Source organism: Dermacentor silvarum, chromosome 6 (genome assembly GCF_013339745.2).
Source record: "Dermacentor silvarum isolate Dsil-2018 chromosome 6, BIME_Dsil_1.4, whole genome shotgun sequence".
Classification (NCBI taxonomy): domain Eukaryota; kingdom Metazoa; phylum Arthropoda; class Arachnida; order Ixodida; family Ixodidae; genus Dermacentor; species Dermacentor silvarum.
In genome coordinates, this window is record NC_051159.1 from 111,186,432 (window position 1) to 111,208,290 (window position 21,859).

A 21,859-nucleotide genomic window follows, 5' to 3' on the forward strand; every position below is an offset into this window, starting at 1 on the left:
AAGATATTCACGTATGCCTCCTGTACTGCTTGATTACGCAATGTCTCTATGACTGGTGCTCTCTCTACTGGATCAAATGCATTTTCATAATCTATGAAAGCCATATAGAAAGGTTGATTGTACTCCGCAGATTTCTCGATTGCCTGATTGATGACATGGATGTGATCCATCATAGAGTATCCCTTCTTGAGGCCAGCCTGTTCTCTTGGTTGACTGAAGTCAAGTGTTGACCTGATTCTATTGTAAATTATCCTGCTGAATGCTTTATACAATACTGAAAGCAAGCTAACGGGTCTTTAATTCTTCAGTTCTTTAACATCTCTCTTATTATGGGTTAGTATGATGTTGGCGTTCTTCCAGCTCTCTGGTACACTTGAAGTCGTGAGGCATTGTGTACAAAGGGCCGCAAGCTTTTCAAGCATTCACCTTTGATTAAATCGACTGTTGTTCCATCTTCTCCAGCAGCTTTTCCCCCGGTCATGTCTTGCAAGGCCCTTCTAACTTCATCGCTAGTTATAGAAGGAGCCTCGGTATCCTGTTCATGTCCACTTCGAATGAAAGTAACTTGGCTGCTCTGGGTACTGTACAGATCAGTATAGAATTATTCCGGTGCTTTTTCTACGTCGTCTAAATTGCTGATGATATTACCCTGCTTATCTTTCAGTGCATATACATCTTGCCTTGTCCTATGCCGAGTTTTCTGATTTCATGCTGCGTCCATATTGTACGGCTTCCTCAATCTTTCCCACGTCATAATTTCGAATATGCCTTACTTTCATCTTGTTGATCAGTTTTGACTGTACAGGGAATTCTAGCTGATCTCTTGAGTTTGACACTTCCATGCTTTGTCGTTTCTTTATTAGGTCCTTTGCTACTTGGGAGAGCTTACCTACTGGTTGCCTTGGTGCCTTACCTCCCACTTCAATTCCTGCTTCTGAGATCGGCCTAGTTACGGTTTCATTCATTCCCTCTATGTTTTCTTGATATTTCTGTTCTAAAGTTGCATATTTGTTTGCGAACCAGCCTGAATTGGTCTGCTTTCACCTTTACTGCGTCTAGATTCGCCTGTTTCTTCTTGACTAATTTCACTCTTTCCTCTCCTCCACCTTTGATTAAATCGACTGTTATTCCATCTTCTCCAGCAGCTTTTTTCCTGGACATGTCTTGCAGGCCCTTCTAACTTCATCGGTAGTTATCCTCACTAACCTATGGTAACTGCACTTCACCCTACCTAACACTTATACATCCTACACTATGCTGGGATCGGCAGAAAGTGTGAAATCTATTTCATTCCTTGTTTCTCCATTAGGGCTTTTCCAGGGCCACTTCCTGTTGCTGCGCTTCCTGAAGAAGGTATTCATTATTCGGAGCCTATTCCTTTCCGCGAATTCTACCAACATCTCTCCTCTAGCGTTCCTAGAATCGATGCCGTAGTTGCCCATTTCTTGCTCACCCGCCTGTTTTTTGTAGCGAGAGCTACATAGGCCGCATTCTTGCCGTTTTGCTGTGGCCGGTGGCCGCACCGCGAGCTGAGCCATTGCCTAGCAACCGCTGCAGCTGGCAGCGCTACTCGCCGCGCCATCTGGCATGACGTCAGAGGAGGAGCCGGTGAAACCGCGAGCTGAGCCGTTGCCTAGCAACCGCCGGCGTTGCATCAGCGTTGCCGACGTTGCATCGTATGTATAGAAGGGGCGGCTCGGTGGGATTCGTCGGCAGATATGGAAAGTGAGTCGGAGAGACTGAAAGAAGCCAGGCTTCATCGTCGGAACGAATTCAAGATGAGGCAGAGAGCCGAGGAGACGGAGGAAGAACGAGCCGCACGCCTCGAGAAGCGTCGTAAGTACGAAGAGGCCAGGCGAGTGCATTCAGATGAGGTTGGTTCGTCGTCTAGTTCGGCATCTCGTGCCAGGGCCGCGGATCCACGACGGAAAGAAACACCGAGCTAAACAATAACATTAACCGTACCTCTCGCTACGCACACCCAGGCATAACTGAGTTAATCCACAGCCAATTTTTTCCCACTTTTGCATTGAAGTCGCCCATGACTACAGTATACTGAGTTTGCAACTTTCTATTGCTAATTCAGCATCTTCATAAAACTGTTCTATTTCTTCGTCATCGTGAGGGGAGGTTGGGGCGTGGGTTTGTTCTACCTTCATTCTATACCTCCTATTCAGCTTTATTACGACGACTGCTACCCTCTCAGTAATGCTGTAGAATTCATAAATGTTGCCCGCTATGTCCTTATGGACTAGAAATCGTACCCCGATTTCTCTCTTATCTGGAAGACCTCTGTAGCAGCGGACTTGGCCGATAGTCAGCACTGTATAAGCCTCACCAGTTCTTCAAACATAACTAAGGCCAATAATATCCTAGGCAATGCCTGATAATTCCTCAAATAGCTCTGTTAAGCTAGCCTCACACGAGAGGGTGCGCGGGTTGAACGTTGCCAGGTGTCCGGACCCAGAGATCCTTAGCACCCTCTTCCGCGTCGCACGTCTGACCGCCGCCTTGGTCAGGTGCTCAGCCGCTGGGGACGGAGGATCATGGGTTGATTGCCGTTAATTGCTTATATATGTGTATTTAAATAAAATCATGGACGCTTCCCTCGTGATACTACTTGCAGTAGTGGCTTACCGAACTTATTGTCCATAAGCCAACGTCAATTACTGTTTGATCTGTTCGTGGCTTGGCAGCTCTAGCCCTTATTCCTGAAAGAAGCCATAACAAGTGGTGAATGTCTGCTGTAGAAGCTGGAGCAGCACACTTTGTACTATTCATGAGGTCTTCACGCGTTAGATCTCAGACCCATTTGAAGGAATGTGTAAGAGCCGCCCCAGCCCGTGTTCTTCGAATAGAGATCTCCTCCATCCGAGAAGGACTACGAGGAAGGGAGCAGATCTACATTGCATCTAAATATTTCACCGCCGGCACCAAGCCTTTGCTTTTACTTCTATTAAACTTTCTTTTCTTTCATCATCCCTACTACCCCGCCTTCTTCCTTACTTCTGTGTTTATGGACAAGCTCTTAGTCAATCACACGCTACACGTTTTGCGAATGCTATACTATAAGCTCGCTTGGACACATACCAGCGGTGACGACCTCGACATCAATCCTGGATTGCTGGGAAGAGGTGTTATCTGAGACATCCCCAGAAAGAACGATTAAACAAACCACTTGGTTTTACATGCATGTGACATGCAGTTTTTACATATATCAAAATACGATTGCATGTTACGATCATTGGTATCTCGAGCATTTATAACGAAAGCACACGCGCTGTATGACGCCGAGGTGGAACGTGAAATACAAGTCATCACAAGTTATTTAGAAGTTCCTAAACAGAACCCTTCAGTAGCAGAGTCGTTACAAAGACTGAAGGCACCTCTGTATTTGTCACAAAAGTCAGGACACACTCCCGGTCAGACCATGCAAAACGCCTTGTGACGGCGCCATATGCTTGCCGGTACTGAGCTGACGTAACAGGATAGAGACAGTGATATTATTTTACAGTTTTCTACGTTAAAATCATAAGCCGAATGGAGAATCGAGAGACGAGCGATTTAGCCTGGGAAATTTAGGAACCGATAGCAATTCATTTTAACACCTTGGCATCAGCATGAGTATAGGCTGATGCGATTAGCGCGTGTTTGATCAATACCTGTGTGTTATTCGCTGTTATGTCATCAGCGCGTGGACAAGAAAGATAAAATGCTCATTCTGGTCGGTATCGAGTGTCGGTTTTTAGATCTAGAGAACGACTCTTTTTTTTTTCTCTCTCTAGTGTTGCTGTTTATTTTCTGGTGATCAGCGACGAACGGCGCTTGCGCAAACCTTGTGACAGCGCCAAAACTTGCGAGACGCTCTGATAGTGGCGAGAATACTCGATGAATCGACTAAAACATATGTAATACTGACTATAATCGCCTCATGCATGGACGTTCAGTAATTCACGTGTCCCCTTCGAGTTGTCGCGCAAGCCACGAGGTACATTTTGTTCGTTTCTTGCATCACCCCAAAATATTTTCTGTCTTCCCTGAGCGAGACAGCCACGGTACACGCTGAGTGCAACAGCTCAACAGAAGGCCAGCACGTGTCATTACCTGTGACGTCAAGTGCAAAGGCCAACATTCTACACGTTTCAGTGACGATGCTGGTGACAGTGAAGCGATCGCATTCTTTTCCAAAGCATGCTTTACAGTTGCTTCTAGTACTTACCGATAATGAAGACACCGTTCAAAGCACGCAGGGCTTCCCATGTGTTGGGTAGGGCCTCGCTCTTAACTTTAGCAGCCATTGTATCTTTCCTGACAGTATGACTTACGGCACGCGAATACCAATGTTCGACCACGACGGTAATACTTCCAAAACTGAGCCTATCGACTTAACCTTATATGGCTGGCTCACCTTGCATGCAGAGAAGTCGGTTCCGGTACTACGGAATTAAATGTGACAGTATATCGTGTTAATCGCAAGCAGCGAAGGCAGCAGAATAACAAGGACCTAACTGTTCTCTGTGGGCTTTCTTTTTTGTGTGCTCGTTAATTAAAAACCACACACATGCGATCAGTCTGGTTGCTTCAAGTACTTATTAAGTCCTTGTTATCAACTGTCGCCAATTTATGTTTTAGAAAAAAGGAGCCGATAAAAGCATTCATGTTCGCAACTCCGACCACCTTAGAGGTGGGAATTGAAGGGTGTTTCCCTCATACTAGGCCGGTACACACAAACATTGTAACACCTTCATCGTTGTATAAAGAGAGCTTTGTTTGTCCGATGGCTGACACCTTCAACATTTAGGTGTAAGATCGGGGATGAGTCAAGTTTTCGTTTTTTTTTTTTTTCGACATTTTGTGGCAAGTGAAAAATGACGATAGCTGCGACGGACGAGACGAAAAGTGCAGTAAATAAGCTTACATAGCTATCGCTGTCCAATTCTCGTGTCATATTTCTGTGCACACAAGGTGGTCAGAATTACTACAGTTTTCAACTACGCCTTTTCTGATCCCGCGTGCAGTTAGAGCTCGCTCTCATGCAAAATATTATTTCTATAACCTTAAAGGTAAGAGTGCCGCTATCCGTTGGACAAACCAACACGCTTAACGGCGTAAATCTTTTTTTTTAGAATTCACAGGCTGGCACACTGGTCTGAACCTTCTGTCTCGGGAAGGAATGGCAATTCCGGTTCGTGCCCAGCACTATACTCTGCACTTCTTCTCGCAGGCGTCGAGGCTGCGCTCCTTCCGCTAGGCCGCGGTGTCCACTGGCTGCCTGGGCTGCAGCATGGATCTGTGTGGCGTCAGTCTTCTCGATAGCGGCGGACGCAGCAGATGTGGCTGGCCTGGTCTCTCTGTTGCTGCCTAGCCTCGATGGGTACGGCACACTCAGACGCGCGCCCTATGCGATGCCCAAATAGAAAACAACTTCACCTTCGGGCTATGCATAAGAATGATGGATGGGTACGCGGCCGTTGGTTCATTCTATATAGGAACAGGTGCCATAAAACAGTGGCGTAGCACAGGCTGAAAAACTAAAATAAAGGAGCGAAAGGGAAGAATTAAATTATAAGTTCTTGCGTTTTACATGCCAAAACCATGATCTGATTATGAAGCACGCGCCGGATTAATTTTCATCACGAGGGGTTGTTTAACGTGCCCCAATACACGGTACAAGAGAGTCTTTGCATATGTCGCCCCTTTCAGAATGCGGCCTGCGCGGCGGGGATCGAACCCCCGACCTGGAGATTTCCAAAAACTATTACAGTATTCGTGGCGCACGTACAATCTTACAATGACTGGCCGAACTCGTTTAGTGAATGCGCCAAAAGAAAAACAACGCACGCGCGGAAACATTTTTGAAGCGTTGGTAAGCCAATTAAATTTGCAAATGTGGAAATCTCAATTTAATGGGCAAAAAATAAACGTTCGGGACGCGGGTGTTTTGCTGCAGCTAGGTACCTCAACTGAACAGAACCAGACTCTAAGGAGTTTTCGGTTTAACGAAGTGCTTTCGATTCACCTGACACATCCGATGTGTGGGCTCAGTGGCTATGGTGTCCCGCTGCTGAGAGTACGAGGTCGTGGGTTTGATTCCTGATCGCGGTGACCGCGTATACTGATCGGGCAAAAATATAAAAACACTCGTGTACTTAAATTTACGTGCGTGTTAAATGTTTCCAGGTGGTCGAAATTATACTGGAGTCCTCCACTGCGGCGTCTTTCATAAACCCACTGTGCAGTTCCGGCACGTTAAACCCCGCAATTTAACTTTCAAAGATATTCACTAAGCCTAATGCATTGAAAACCTCGAAGCAACGAAACGAAATCGATGCCTTGCCTCGTTTTAACGAAGGAGAAATGTGAGCATGCCGGGTTTCGGTTCAGGTAGCGGACGCCACTCACATGTTAAGAATGCTTGCCGCCGTCATAAAGGAACGCAAAGCTGGCTCACTGTCTGTGATAATGCGATAAGTGTGTACGCAAGGAAACATTAATTAAATCTTGTCGTTGCTTTTGAATAAAAATAATACTAGTCGCGTGAGTGTTTTAAGTGTTTTCGATTCAACGAAGTTCTCGATTTAACGAAATAGTTCACATGTCACATCAACTTCGTTTAATCGAGGTTTAATTGTATACTGCTGTCGTACATATTACAGTTCAGATAAGCTTTAAAACCAGTATATAGCGTGCATCCAGTCCGTTATTCCTCTTTGTTCTTTCTTAGTTTTTTTTTTCCTGCTATAACATGTATTGTATTTGCCTCTAACACGTATTGTAGTTCTTCCATCACGAGCCGTACAAAAATAAAAACACTGGTTTCGACAAGCGTGGTTAAAAGCGATGGGGCGGTGGTGACGCTTGCAGCATCTTTTATCTTTGCGTATACCATCAAACCTGCGCGTCGTCGATGTTTGCGAAATTGCGATACTGTGTACATTTGTTATCGCTAAAATGGGGCATGCAACTCATAATAGCCCCTCCGAAACTATATTTGGAATAATTTGTACGCATAGGCACCGCAGAGCAAAACAGCCTATCACTCATGAAATCATTACAGCTGCTTTAGCCAATCGAGACAGGGTGTCACACCAAGACGGATGTTTGAAGTCATCGAGAGTGGTTCAATAACGGGATATCGATGGACCCAAGTTATGGCAAGTGGACTTTGTCTTAGAGGAGTACTGACATGACATTTTTTTTTACTATTCATATTCTTGCGTTTAGTGAAGGTCCTAAACCTCTAAGCCACAAAACAAATGCAAAAAAATCCTCAGAGTGACCTACATAATTTAATATGATACCTTTTCTACTCTCAGATTCGGCTTCGTTTCCCAGGGAGTTACTGTGTCGGGATGTCATGACGCAGTAGGTAGTCACGTGGTAGCAGCACATGGCGAGGTTATGATACTCACTCCGGCTTGCACGGTCCCCTCCTATGCTGCTACTCGTTGTAAATGCCGATGTAGCAGCATAGCGGATGACCGAGAAAGCCGTAGCGAGTGTCAAAAGCTCACAATGTCGCGCTCCCACGCGACTACCTAGCTACTGCGTCATGACATCACGACAAAGTAACTCCCTGGGAAACGAAGCCGAAATTGGCCGTAGAAAAGCTATTACATTAAATTATTGACGACGCTGCGAGGCCTGCCTGTATTTTTCTGTGGTTTAAAGGTTTAGCACCATCATTTAACGCAAATAATGATCAGTGGAAAGCATCGTATCAGTAGTCCTTGAAGCAGGAATGTCGATTACGGCTATAGTTTATTGTCGTGTTGCCGTTGTGACGCTTCTGTGAGAGATATTGTTTCTCCAAGCTCTGCATTGTATTCGTGGGTACGTTGTGTTAGCAGGGTATTGAACCAGATTCATACCACGAACCGAAGACCAAGTAAACAGTTATTTTTGCCTGAACCGGTACTGAACCGGAACGTTACGATTTTTTTTTCGCTTCGGAGTGAAACCGAAAAAAAAAGAAGAACGGTTCCCGGTTCAGGCTGGCCGCCTTTTCTGGAGCTGCGTGCTTTTATCCGTCCATTGCCTGCACTTGTGGCTCAACTATGCTGCCTCGTTTGTAAATACACACCATCTTCTCCTGATTTTAGAAGTAGCAGCACCATTAGTGCGGTTTCCAACGTATCGCGTCGTGGGGAAGACATGTTAGTAATAAGCTCGTATGCGTTTGAAATTGGTGGCCGTCAAATAGTTTTTCGTTAGGCGGCGGCCTATATATGACAGATGAAGTAAAGAAGCACGTCCTAGCTGAATGTTGGCTTTAAATTGTACATGTTGAAGTAGGCGCAATAGAAATGACATATTGCTTATGACATACGCTTCCGCAACATAATTTTTAAATCGAAGCTTTCTTTGCCTACTATGCCGGATTGTTGCAAACGTTTTACTGCGATAGCAATTATATGGACACTCCAGGCGCCCTTCTGCCGTCGTCGTCACCGTCGTCGTCGCCGTGAGGTTCCGTATAAAGTCCAAGGGCGATAACAGCGTCGCCGCGCGTCCTACGCTGTATGTGCGAGTCAAAGCGTGCGAGGGAAGCCGACAATCGCGGCTCAATCTAGCCCGCGCGAAATAGAAGAAAGCGGGCAGGAAGCGACCCGTCTTCCGACGTGCGCGAGGCACCCAACGTTGCGAGGCATCTGAGGGAGGAGGGAGGGAGGGGGGGGGGCGGCATTTTACCCCGGCTGCAACTGCGTATGTGGCGGCTTCGTGTGGTCGCGCGGCCGCATCTTGAGAGCGATCTGCGTTGGGGGCTGAGTCTAGGTGCGTCGGCGGTCCGTAGCTTTGTGCGTGCTCTGTGTTCTCGGCGCTCCATGTGCACTGAAGCAATAGACGACATGGCCACTTCACTCGCTGCTGCAGCCGCGTTTCCTCACGCCAGCGTTTTGACAGCGAGTTCCCGCGGTCATCGAGTGTGGTGTGTTCATGTTTGCTGTGCGCGCTGACACCGTGCTTGTTAATTTAGTTAGCTAGCGAATGTTTACAATTGATACGGCCGGTAAAAGTACTGTCCTTACTTCGTATGGCTCTCTGCTAATTTGCTATATGGCAATCGATGCTTCGCCTTTCGGGCGAAACTGCGACATTTTTGTTAATTAGTCAATTACGCATTTCAATTTTTTGTGCAAGTAATATCAGCCTCTTCGAGTAGACCAGCTCATGAACTAGAATTCTGCTATCTGCCACAGGCAACCTTTAATAATATTTAAAAGTGTTCGCTGTGTGAAGACGCGCCTCCGTCCTTCCCGCAGCATCGCCAACGCTGGGCGCGCTCTGCTCGCGCTGCTGGTCACTGGTGTCTTTCGAGACGGTGCCCCACGCGGCTTCGCCATTCCTTGAACTCATAGCGTCCTTGAAGGACACCGTCAATAAACCTCTTATCAATTGGTGGAGGTTGCTGGTGTTCCGCCGTCGCCTGAACCCTGGAGCTTCGTACCCGCACACTTCCGCCCATCATGACCGACAACACGGACCAGCCGGTGCCTTCGCTCCAGTCCGTCATCTGCACCGGGGTTCCTCGCCAACGTGAGGAACCCCGGTGCAGATGACGTGAACGTGAACCCCCTCATGTTCATCTGGGTGTGAGCGCTGTAGGTGGTGGCTCAAAAGCCTTCCAGCGTCGTCGAATTCGCATAAGTTATCATAGTCGAGGATGTGCGCTGATGCCAGCTGACTTCAGCTGCCACGTTTCCTGAGTTACCAATTTGTCATGATATCCACTGAAGCATCATTGTTCTTCCCTTACATTGATTACATGGGCCATCTTAAGTGCTTCTCGCCAAAGAAGTGACATAGGGTTGGCGCTGGAAGAGAAGTTAAAGCAAGAAGGCTAGTCTCTTGTTGTTATCATATTATTGTGCGATCCTGAGAAGCAATGCGAATAGATCATTTAGATCTCGCTATAGGACGGTGAACTTTTTTTTTAATGCGAAGCATTTCTTGGCGAACATATGCCACTTTGACAGTACCCGTCCGTCCGTCCGTACGTACGTCCGTCCATGCATGCATGCATGCACGTACCTTTCGCCTTAAGGTCTCTTAGGCGTAGCTAAAGGGACTCTTGAGGACTGAGGACAGGAATGCCATGTAGGTCATGAAACAGCCGCCTCCTTCTTCGTGCTCTAATGGTCGTTTCGTTAACTCGGTAGGCTCCCCGCACACTGCTTCGCATAACATCGATTCCCACAGGGCGTGGGATCTGGCGGCTTTTTAGATGCGAAGCAGCTTAAGGCCGGGGCTATGTCACTCCCTCCCTCCATCCATCAATCCATCGGCCGTGCGGCGTCCTCACCTCTACTGCGCATGCGCATCCTCATCCCCCTCCTCTCCTTGTCTCATCTCCTATCCTCTCGGCATTCCTCCTCTCCCCTCCGACTCTCCTCTCCGGATTGCGCAACGAATGGCAACACCTGCGGCTCCGCGCGCGATAATGCGATGCAGCTTAGTTTAGAGGCGCGACGGTAGGCGCCCCAGAGGCACCGGCAACAGTCACCAACGCCGCGCGCGTTCGGTGCGAACGCGGGCAAAACGCCGACGGCGTCGACAACAGTTCTGCGCGTTGCTGATGCTGCTGCATGTCCAAGTTTATACTGCTGATAAAACTACCTTGAGTCGACCCCATGGCTGCTTCGCATACTACTCAGGGTTCCCCTACGGGAAGATGGTGTAATTTTTTTTATTTCGACGAGAGTGCTATTGGTGGTAGGAAGCGCGGTATTATGTGTCGTTACGACTTAGTGGTACATGATGTATCAATAACAGGAAATATTCGGAGTACCCCGGAGGTATTAGCACAAGCACACCTTTGTTTCGTTCTTCCTCCAGTCCGACATTGTGGAGACAAAACAATTGTCGGATAAGAGGGTGATCGGCCGTGTCCTCTGGGGCTGCTGCTATTCCGCACCAACTCCTCTCCCCTCCAAAAAAACACTGCGCCGGCGGACATTCATTCCCAACTGTGTGAAGTCTATGGAGAAAAGTGTATGAACCTACAACAGGTGCGCAAATGGTGCAGAAAATTTAAAGACGGACGTACAGACGTCCATGACGAACAGCGTTCTGGACGGTCATCGGTTTCGGACGAAACGATTGCGAAAGTAAAAGAAACAATGCTAAATGATCGAAGGGTGACGGTTCGGGAGTTCTGCGAGATGATCCCTGATGTCAGCGAGACCTGCATTGATAAAGTTTTGACAGACCATTTAGGGTTTGCCAAGGTTTGTGCAAGGTGGGTCCCGAGAATGCTTACGTAAGACCACAAACTGCAACATGTTGAAGCGGCGCGCGAATTTCTTCAGGCCTACGAAACCGATGACGAGGAATTCTTAGACTCTATTGTCACTGGGGACGAGAGCTGGGTCCACTACACGACACCGGAAACGAAACAACAATCCCGTCAGTGGAAACATCCAGATTCGCCGAAGTCGCGGAAGTTCAAACAAGCACTGTCTGTCGGCAAAGTGATGGCGAGTGTCTTTTGGGATAGGAAGGGGTTATTGTCGTGCGAATTCATGCCTGGCGGTACAACAATCAATGCGGCCCGCTACTGTGAGACGTTGAAGAGCCTTCGCCACGCGATTCAAAACAAGAGGGGAGGCATGCTCACGAAGGGAGTGCGTTTCCATCAGGACAACGCTCGCCCGCACATCGTCCGCGTAACAAATGATACCAACATATTTGGATGGGATACTGTCACACACCCGCCCTACAGCCCAGACATAGCCGTAAGTGACTACCATCTCATCCCTGAATTGAAGAAACACCTGGGTGGAACGCATTTGAGGACCGGAGAGAAGCTGAAAGAAGAGATTTTAAGCTACCTTCATGGCGCGGCGGGAGAGTTCTACGATTCAGACATAAAGAAGATGGTTCACCGCATGCAAACCTGCCATTGACGCTGCAAACATGCAGCGATTATGTCGAAAAATAGGGAAAAGTCTACGCTTTCCAAAAATGTATTATTCAATGCGAAGAAACATGTTTTGCATTGTAAAAAAAAAAGGGGGGGGAACCTCATTTTACGGACAACCATTGTAGATTCCAATTCGTTGGATCCGATGAATTTGTAGAGCGCAGCTTTTAGACGCCCGTTCCTGGGTTGAGCGTCGGCGTCCTTCGGCGCAACCACGCGAATGCACTCGTGCCACTGCTCGCGCGTTCATCGTCTTCTTCCACAGCTGGCTCCGATGCCGCTCATCATGCCAGCGTTTCCATACTGCGAAGGCGCTAAGGGCACTGGCTTACTGCCAGTCGACGCGGTGATCTCGCTCTCAAATTTGTTGCCTCAATATATCGCGAAATGAAAACACGTATACAGCTGCACTCAAATTTCGCATTAGGGAGTATCGTAATCGTCGGACATTCTTTTTTTTTTCTTTTACAAAATAAATTGATGCTGTTTTTCTGTAACCATTCTTCGGTTACGAAAATGAACGTGAACCGGTTAGAACCCCATTATTTTGTCGCTTCGCAGTTGAACCGGAACTGAACTGCTTTGGCCGAATCGGAACGAAAACCGGAATGAGAAAACTTTCGTTCGACACTCTGTGTTAGAAGGTGGTACTGCTTACCAGGTGCGTGTTCTTTGCTTCGCTTCGGCAGTGACGTGGATACGGCTGCCTGCCCGGACCTGTACCGGCGCTACAGCCGGCGGCACACGCAGTGCGTGCGGCCTCCGAAGTCGTGTCATCCACTGCACGAGGGCGTCTCCGAGGCTGACCGGCAGCTCATCCTGGACCAGCACAACGCCTTCCGCAACCGGCTCGCCTCAGGAGCCGAGGCCACCAGTGGGTTACCGGCCGCTGCGAACATGATGTACCTGGTGAGAAAGACGCTGGTCTACAGTCAAACATCGATTGAAGCAAGCTCCATTTTACGCAATGCTCCATTTAGCAAGTGCCCTTGCTTCTCTGACACATATTCATAGAGCCTAATACGTTGAAAACCTCGAAGTAACGGTGTGAGCTCAAGGTCTCGCCCGATTTACCACCGTTTTTTCTTTCTTGTTCGTTTTTTTTTTATTATTTTTTCATCGGGTGAGAGAAAATGAGGGTCTCGTTGGTTTTAGGTGTTAGGTGACGAAAGCCATTGGCCTGTTAAGAAGATTCGCCGCTCCCATTATTGCGTGAGTGCTTTAAGTGTTTGAGTTTTAAGGAATTTGTCGATTTGGAGAAATGGTTCTCAGGTTCAAACCGCTTCGTTAAATAGAGTTTAAACTCTAGCAGATTGGGTTTTAATGTGGTGACATTCTAGGGGAGTGAACTGCGCGCCGGCAATTCCGTGCCAACCAGCCTGTGTAGATGGGTTTATGCAAAGGTGACTTGCGTACGTTGAGCGCGAGCGCAAAATGCAATTTAGGAACTTAAACAACAAATTATCTTCGGTGGGGTGGCCAAGAATGTGGCACTTACTAAGTGGCGCACACCCAATGCGCGTGCTCCAGCATTGGGTAGTTCAAGCATTAAGAAATGCAAGAAAATAAAAGAATCCGTTGAAATAAGTTTGTCATTCCATTAAAAGGTCTCTACTTCAGAGACACCTATGAACCGACATTATAGAGCCTAAATGACACGACCAAAAAGCTGCAGCTTTTTTCCCGTCATACGCAAGCAGAAATGCACATTTCTCATGCACCATGTGGTTGAATAAACTCAAACTCATATAGGTTCATGTTTTGTGGCGTCATATATTCTTTTGCAGATGACATTGTCCTATTGAGCAACAATGGAGAGGAATTACAACAAATGATTGAGGACCTTCATCGAGAAAGTGCAAGAATTGGGCTGAAGATGAATATGCAGAAGACAAAGATAATGTTCAATAGCCTGGCAAGCGAACAAGAATTCAGGATCGCCAGTCAGCCTCTAGAGTCTGTAAAGGAATATGTTTATCTAGGCCAATTACTCACAGGGGACCCTGATCATGAAAAAGAAATTTACAGAAGAATAAAATTGGGTTGGAGTGCATACGGCAGGCATTGCCAAATCCTGACTGGGAGCTTACCACTGTCGTTGAAAAGAAAAGTGTACAATCATTGCATTCTACCGGTGCTAACATACGGGGCAGAAACTTGGAGGTTAACAAAGAAGCTCGAGAACAAGTTAAGGACCGCACAAAGAGCAATGGAACGAAAAATCTTAGGAGTAACGTTAAGAGACAGGAAGAGAGCGGTGTGGATCAGAGAACAAACGGGGGTAGACGATATTCTAGTTGACATTAAGCGGAAGAAATGGACCTAGGCAGGCCATGTAATGCGTAGGATGGATAACCGGTGGACCATTAGGGTTACAGAATGGATACCAAGAGAAGGGAAGCGCAGTCGAGGACGGCAGAAAGTCAGGTGGGATGATGAGGTTAGGAAATTCGCAGGCGCAAGTTGGAATACGCAAGCGCAAGACAGGGGTAATTGGAGATCGCAGGGAGAGGCCTTCGTCCTGCAGTGGACATAAATATAGGATGATGATGATGATGATGATGATGATGATGATGATGATGATATTCTTTTGTTGCTCGGAACAGCATGTGCTCACTGGCGCTGCGTTGTCGGTTAACAATAAGTGATATTCCCACGCTCACAATCTTTTTTTTTTTTCACGGTGATCGCATTTTACCGGATTATCCCTGTTGCCGATTTATTGTTTGGTGCAAGTACCATAGTACCATATTCGAAATTTCTTTAATGGTGTCGTAGATACTCGAATGCACGCGAGCACCGAAGATTATTCTAAAATGACGCATGTGTACGTAGCCTATGGACTCGACCCACGAGTTCAGATTCGACGACTGCTCTCGCTGCCATTATTGTGATTTGAGTGTTGCTTGTTTTTGTTGTCACACGTTCGCCCAGTAAAGAGTTACATTTCTAAGCAGCACTTCTGACCTATACTATCTGGTTTTTCACCGTCACTACAACGTGACAATATCTAAGCCGGAGCATCCGGTGGCACGTTTTAATTCCGATTAATTCGAACGAATTAGGTTCACCATTTAGGTAATTGCAATAGGTCATTGCAATACTTGCAGCATATTGCGCCATACTCGACACAGTGAGCCGCGGTGTGCGCAACTCGGCCACTTAATCATTCGTTGCGTGAGTGCAAAATGAGCGACTGGAAATCATTCTTACGCACTATCTGGTAAGTGCCACTAGGAATTTTCTGCAGTATTTTTTTTTTTTTTTTGCATTTCGCCCCTCTCGCATAAAAACGCATGCCCACTTTCACTCCCTTGCATTAACACGACAAAAAACATACTACGGTGGCCCCTCTCCTCCCCCGCACTGCGCAATCTCGCAAACGCAAATGACTGTGTACTAGACGATGCAGTGACTCTGCAAAAGTAGCTAATGACGACTTCTGTAATGCGCAGAAGGTTTCAAAAGAGTTTGCACATGTTCTTGACGGAATGTGTTTTCTATCCTTTCTTTTTTAATCGCGCGTTTCTGTGTGCGCTGTCGACCACAAAGAAATAACTAATACGCACTTCATTGTGGTGGTGGAGGTACTAAAACTAAACATCCGATTGAACGGCCATTGCAAAACTTCGCCACGGCAGATTAGTGCATCGCAGTAAATAAAAAAGTAATTGTAGAGGCAATATTTTGCATGCGAGAGCTCGGGAGCCATATCATACACACACTCGCTCGTACGCAATTGTGGCCGAAATCTGTTTAACACGGTTGCTGATTAAAGCAGATTCCGTATGATGCGCCTTGAGACCATGACAACGGTGTGGTCGTCGCGTGCTGTAAACTGGACGCGGCCGACGACGAATATGCGCCTGAAAAACGTTCCATGTGGTTACGGCAACCTCGTGGAAAGAGGAGGAATAAACGTTTATTTTCGAAACAGTATCATGGGGCATGGAATGAAATGAACAAGGTGAACACAGGAGCAAGTTCCGTCTCAAAAACTTTTGTTTTGTACTGCTACCACATCGTTCGTACTATTATCACTAGAGATGCAAGACGCATTACTTGTTGAACTAAGACATTTCGCCAGCTTATACAGTTATGGTGGTGTAGCCAGTGATGTCCTACATGAACAAGTTTCTTGAATATACTTAGACAAAGACTTCGTCCTGAATTGCTTCCCACGTACTCACTGAGGAAAAAAAATATGACTGACAGAGCTGTGTAGGCGCGTTGAATATTGAAGCAAGCTGCTAGTGGCACAAACAGCGCTAAACGCAGGACAACGAACGAGAGGACACGCGACGCGACGCTGTCTGACTACCAATCAGATCACACATCGGTGTAGTCGAGTTATCAAGTGGCATTATTGTGCCAGGGAGCTGGGTAGTGTTGTCTCCTTCCTATATCCTAAGGTTCAGCAAACATGACACTTCACCTGGGGACCTCGCGGTGACCATTTCATTTAGCTTAACGGCAGGACTGAAATAACTTCATTCACACCATAGTTTTCTGCAAAAAATCACTGGATCGAACTGTGGCGTTAATATTTACGGGAACTGCAAGTATGATGGTTCAGCCATCAATGACTATGATGGGTAGTACACGGGTTTGCCTAAACTGTATGGCTTCAAACGACTTTGCGAATTTGCAAATCGATAATTTTGAAGAAAATGTGGCGTTATAAGCGCAAACATTCTCAGTGATGACGCATTCGTGCAGAGTCGTATTGCCTTCTGCGTTTACGCAAAAAATATGATTGCTTCAAAATTAGGGCCGATAGAGGCAGATAAAGCGCAGTGAACAAGAAGGTCTGAAGCCGCAAGCACGAAGATGACACAAATCCATGTGCTAACCATCGTTACCATGAGAGCCGAACGACCTAAGCGCCAGATTTCCCTCTGGTGATTGTGGTGGGAAGCTCTATGGTTCGCACTTCTCCTTGCGTGTCTTCCAGGAGTGGAACGACGAACTGGCGGCCGTCGCTCAGAAGTTGGCCAGCATGTGCTCCGTCAAGCCGGACTGCGCGGACTGCAGGCGCGTCGGTGAGTGTCCGCTCGAATTGACCGTTGTCGCCCGCACGAGCGACTCGATCGTGTATGCAGCGGGCACTTTACTACGTTTTTCAGCTTTTAACGAATATTTTAAATGAGAAATGTTTGGGTATGTGTCCGGTTGACAAACTCCTCGAATAATTGGTTCTAGTGTGAAAAGTATTCAGGCAGTATAATTAGTGTAGACGACTTGCTTCATTTGTTATTGTTTTTGCGCAATATTTATTCCGATATTCTAAGTCACAGCTAAATTTCAGAATGGTATCTGGCACGGACCAAATTTGGCGAGATGGCTACACTACTAGATGGAGCGATAGTTTTTTTTTTTTTTTTTAATAGGAGTTCTTGAGCTGTTCGTCGAAGCAATATTCCATGAAATGCAGTCCACACTCTAAAATCGGCAAAGTGAGGCTTTCGCGAAAATGAAGTCGTTTAGCGTTCTCACATCACACTTATACATCCTTACGTATCTTGTTTACAAAAATAGAAAAATTGCCGTATATAAAGTAGTCAAAAGCACATCAAAACGCGAAACATTTTTGGGGGGAATTTTTGTAGCGTGCGCATATTCGAAAGCGTCTATTCCGAAAGCGCCTATGAGTGCTGGGCTAGAGGAACCTCAAAACTTCGTGTACTCCATTGTTTCTGTAAAGGGATCACTGTGCGCGACAGTTAAATAGAATTCAATTTAATATGACCTCTCAACACACCTGTGACGCTTCTTTCTGCTTTGCCACCCCATTGTAGAGATGGAAAATTAACGGAAATGTTGAACGGCCTGAAAAAAGAAAGAAAAACGTGTTCATTTTTTTCATGAAAAATTTAGCTAAATCATAGGTTTTATGCTGTCAAATACAAATATTTGTAGCAATGCGATCCTGTACGCTACATGTAAGAAATATGAACATACTGTCAATACGTTTGATTCGCTCGACCAGAAATACAAGATTACGCAGATCTGCCCCAGTCAACGTAACATGAAAACAAATTTTCTACAAACACAGCGTAATTCTACGAACAGAAACACGTAAAACAAGAAGCTAGCGCACTGCATATCCTGTGTCTGTATAATTGCTTTTCCTTGGGAACTTCTTGGTCGCTGCATTGAGGTGAGTATGAACGAAAAAAAGATAGCTATATGCGCTCTTAGCCTGAAAAATATTATTAGCGAGTGGCACCACTACTACACATTCTGTCCAATTTTTCAGGTGCTCAAGCAAATACAACAAGAAAGTCGTTTTTTTCTTTTAACAGCGAACCTGTTTAAGCCGGTGGTTAGTCCGTGGAGTGTGCGCAGGAAAACCTCGCCGAGCGATGACGTCACTCCGCGTCGCCTAGCAACGCGTCGCCTATCAACGCCGAGCCTCGCAACAGCTGTGTAGGTGGAGCTAAGCCATGACGTCATCGCGCGCGCCGTCGCTTTGCTCAGCTTTGCCTAGCTATGACGCCATCACGCCGAACTCCCGCATAGCCGTGTCGCCACAGCTGTGGTAGGCGGAGCTAAGACGTGACGTCGCTGGGACGATCATCATAATAATAGTCCCGCGTCGCCGCTGCGGCGACAGAATGCCCCGCGTCTCCGCGCGGAGCACATCACCGTGAGAATGGGGCGACCGAAGAAGTCCGGTACTCCCAGAAGAAGAGGAAGCGCAACATGAATACCGTCGTGCCGCTACTCGAGAGCGGATGAGACGACTTCGGACCAACCCCGAGTATCTGAAGCGGCGGCGAAACGTCGGCAGTTTACAGAAGATTCGGAGTTACGAGCTCGCGTTACAGAGAAAAAGCGTTTGTGCAGCCAGAAGCGTCGACAAAACGATCCGGGCCTGCGACTTAGCCGAACCGAGATAAAGTGAGGTGGGATCGACAGCTTCGCTGTTTGCGCAGTCTTCGCACCACTGTTGTGAAGCTGTCCCATTTTTTTTTCGCACTGATATTTTTTTCTTTTATTGCTATAGCAATTATATGGACACTCTAATCGCATTCTTGACGTCGCCGTCGCCGTGAGGTTCCGTATAAAGTCCAACGGTGATAAAACCGTCGCCACGCGCCGTACGCTGTGTGTACGAGTGAAAGCATGCTAGGGTGAGCCGGCAACCACAGCTTAATCTCGCGCACGCAAGAGAGGAAGGCAGCCGGAGGCGCGCAGTCTTCGCTCGCGCGCGAGGCACGAGGAGGAGGCGACGGAGACGGTTGGGGGAGGGTGCGTTCTGCTCTTGCGGCTGCTGCCGTGTGGGCGCCGTATCTTGAAATCGATCTGCGATGTGGCCGAAGTGTGCGCCCGCGGTGACCTGCGATGGGTACAAAGCGATCTGCGATGGGTACAAAGCGCCTGCGCCGAGTGCCGGTAGCTTCGTATGCGCTGTGTTTTCGACGCTTAGTTCGCGTTGAAGCGAGAGCCAGCGCGAAGGTCAATTTGTTCGCTGCCGCTGGCGCGCTTTCCCACTCCAGCGTTTTCACGAGTTTACGCGGTCATCGAGCGAGATGTGTTCATGTTTAGCTGTGCGCTCGTGATACCGCGCTTGTTTATTTAGTTAGCGAATATTTACGACTTTATACGGCCGATAAAACTACTATCGTTACTTCGTATAGCCGTCTACTATTTTGCTATTGCAATCGATGCTGCGCCTTTCGGGCAAAGCTGCGATTTTTTTTTGTGCGCGAACATTAGGAGTGTCAAAGTGGGAAAACGTGTATGTGTGTGATGTGTGGGAAGCTGGTCACATGGTGCAGGTAGGGAAGAGACGAGAGAGATTAGAATAGCGTGTATGGGGTGTACATATATATATATATATATATATATATATATATATATATATATATATATATATATATATATATATAGTGCAAATGACGGTATTCCCTCCGGACCACCGTCAGTTGCACTTCGCTCCACGACAAGGCAGGACGTGTGTCGAATGAGCTCCCGAAGTACACTTCGCAATGTCGTGAATGCCGTTTAAATTATGGATCCGGGACATCAAAGAAGCGGGACGTACAAGGCCTAACGCATCTCTTAGATAATTAAACGAGCGCAAATGGACATACTCGCAACCACGCACACACCCACACACACGGACGCACCAAGATACGTCCACCACGCACAGTATTTCTGCGTGTGTGAGTGCATGTGTGCGTGGTTGCGAGTGTGCCTATTTACGCTCTTGTCTTCTTCTTTCTGGGGTTTTACGTGCCAAAACCAGTTCTGATTATGAGGCACGCCGTAGTGGAGGGCTCCGGATTCATTTTGACCACCTGGGGTTCTTTAACGTGCACTACAACGCAAGCACGCGGACCTTTTCGCATTTCGCCTCCATCGAAATGCGGCCGCCGCAGCCGGGATTCGATCCCGCGATCTCGTGCTCAGCAGCGCAACGCCTTAGCTGACTATAGGCCACCGCGGCGGGTATTTGCGCTCTTGTAATTATCTAAGATGTGCTATACCAACTAGCCCAAGAGCAAGTTCTTTTGTAACGCATTTCTCTCGCATTTACCGCTAAATCGCCGCTGAATTTTTTCCCCCGACCATTCCCCAATCTACGTGCCACACTGCCAGAGAGTTTCACCGTGGGCCAAAACATCTGCAACTACAAGATCCGCTCCCGAACGGCGCCGCCGGTCTACTGGCGATCGACCATCGCCTACTGGTACGACGGCGTCAAGCAGTTCCCGCCGGCTGCCATCTCGCCCTACATCTACAGGCAGTACTACGGCACCTTTAGCCAGGCACGTGCCAACTGATTTATATGCACCGGTATAGTTTTCCCTATCGGCGACAATGCATAACGGTTTTGTCTTTGTCATGTGTATTTCGCGATGATACTTACATCCAGTCGCGATACGGTGGCCATTGTGTTCTTAGAGCCGTTCGTTCTCATTTTGCTGAGATCACATTGTTATGCGTGGTTGTTATGGACCAAAATTTGCAACGCTTGTAGGTGGCAGACCTTTTTTGTGGGGACTGCGGGAACTGGAGGAACGAACGGCCGAGATAGTGTTCACGCTAATCCTCTCGCGCGCTTGCCGCCAGTGTGCGCTCGTGATGGTTTTCTGTGGTCAGCTGCCCCGTCACCGAATTCTCAGCGCCTGTCAAAGTCGCGCGGGCCGCGCCGATAGTTGGTGTCTGGGGTAGATAATTAGTAAGGTCTATTTTGATACCGGCGTCGCTTCTTAGACGAATAAGCACATGCTGAACTAGCTCAGCAAGTCAGCAACATTATTTGGCGAGCAGACGCGTTGTTAGGAGGAATTTTTTCTTTGTTTTAGGAGCTTGCTTCCAGAGGCGCCCTGCACGAAGCAGTTTACCCGTGCTTCAGTTTTCCCACAGTGTTCCATTCCTTTGTAACTCGAACAGTTACTGTGTCGTAGGTTACTGTCACTAGCTCAATGCTTTTTAACCGTGCAGGTAAATTTACCGAAGGATATAATATGCTTCACGGAGGTGTCTCAGGCCTTTACTTTTAAGGAAATACATCGCAAAGTTAGAAGGTCACAATCACTTGATCTTGGTGTTCCTCAGCACCTCAACAGCTTTGTAATTGACACCGCAATCAATTAAAGTATAGTCAAAAGTTCATCAGTGCTGTTAATTCATCGGGTTGATCCCGCATTACATAACTTGATTGCGCAGCTGGGAAAGGACACAAGCAAGATACATAGGTCTCCGTGTTTCATCTTCGTGTACTCTGTGTGTCGTTATTCACTTAAAAATTCAACTCAACTTTACTCTTTATACAATTGAGTTTACGAAATGAAAAGAACAAGGGTGTGCCAGTTTAGAGGCAATGTGACCTTCTATCTAACCAAAGAAAATGTCACTCAATGAGTGTAGCGGGAAAGGTAACAAGAAGAGGAGTGGGAGGAGCGGAGTTGTATACAAAAGCAC

General features: G+C 47.2%; 1 protein-coding gene across 1 annotated transcript in view; it reads left to right on the forward strand.

Moving 5' to 3' along the window:
* The window catches only part of LOC119456825 (CRISP/Allergen/PR-1), a 31,497-nt gene extending 10,782 nt beyond the window's left edge, over positions 1 to 20,715 (forward strand). Inside the window, exons 2-5 of the mRNA XM_049669091.1 lie at positions 5,225 to 5,374; positions 12,613 to 12,832; positions 16,878 to 16,965; positions 20,531 to 20,715. Coding sequence (XP_049525048.1) covers positions 5,225 to 5,374; positions 12,613 to 12,832; positions 16,878 to 16,965; positions 20,531 to 20,715 — 643 coding nt within the window. The remainder of the gene's footprint in view (positions 1 to 5,224; positions 5,375 to 12,612; positions 12,833 to 16,877; positions 16,966 to 20,530) is intronic.
* The last annotated feature ends 1,144 nt before the right edge of the window (positions 20,716 to 21,859 follow it).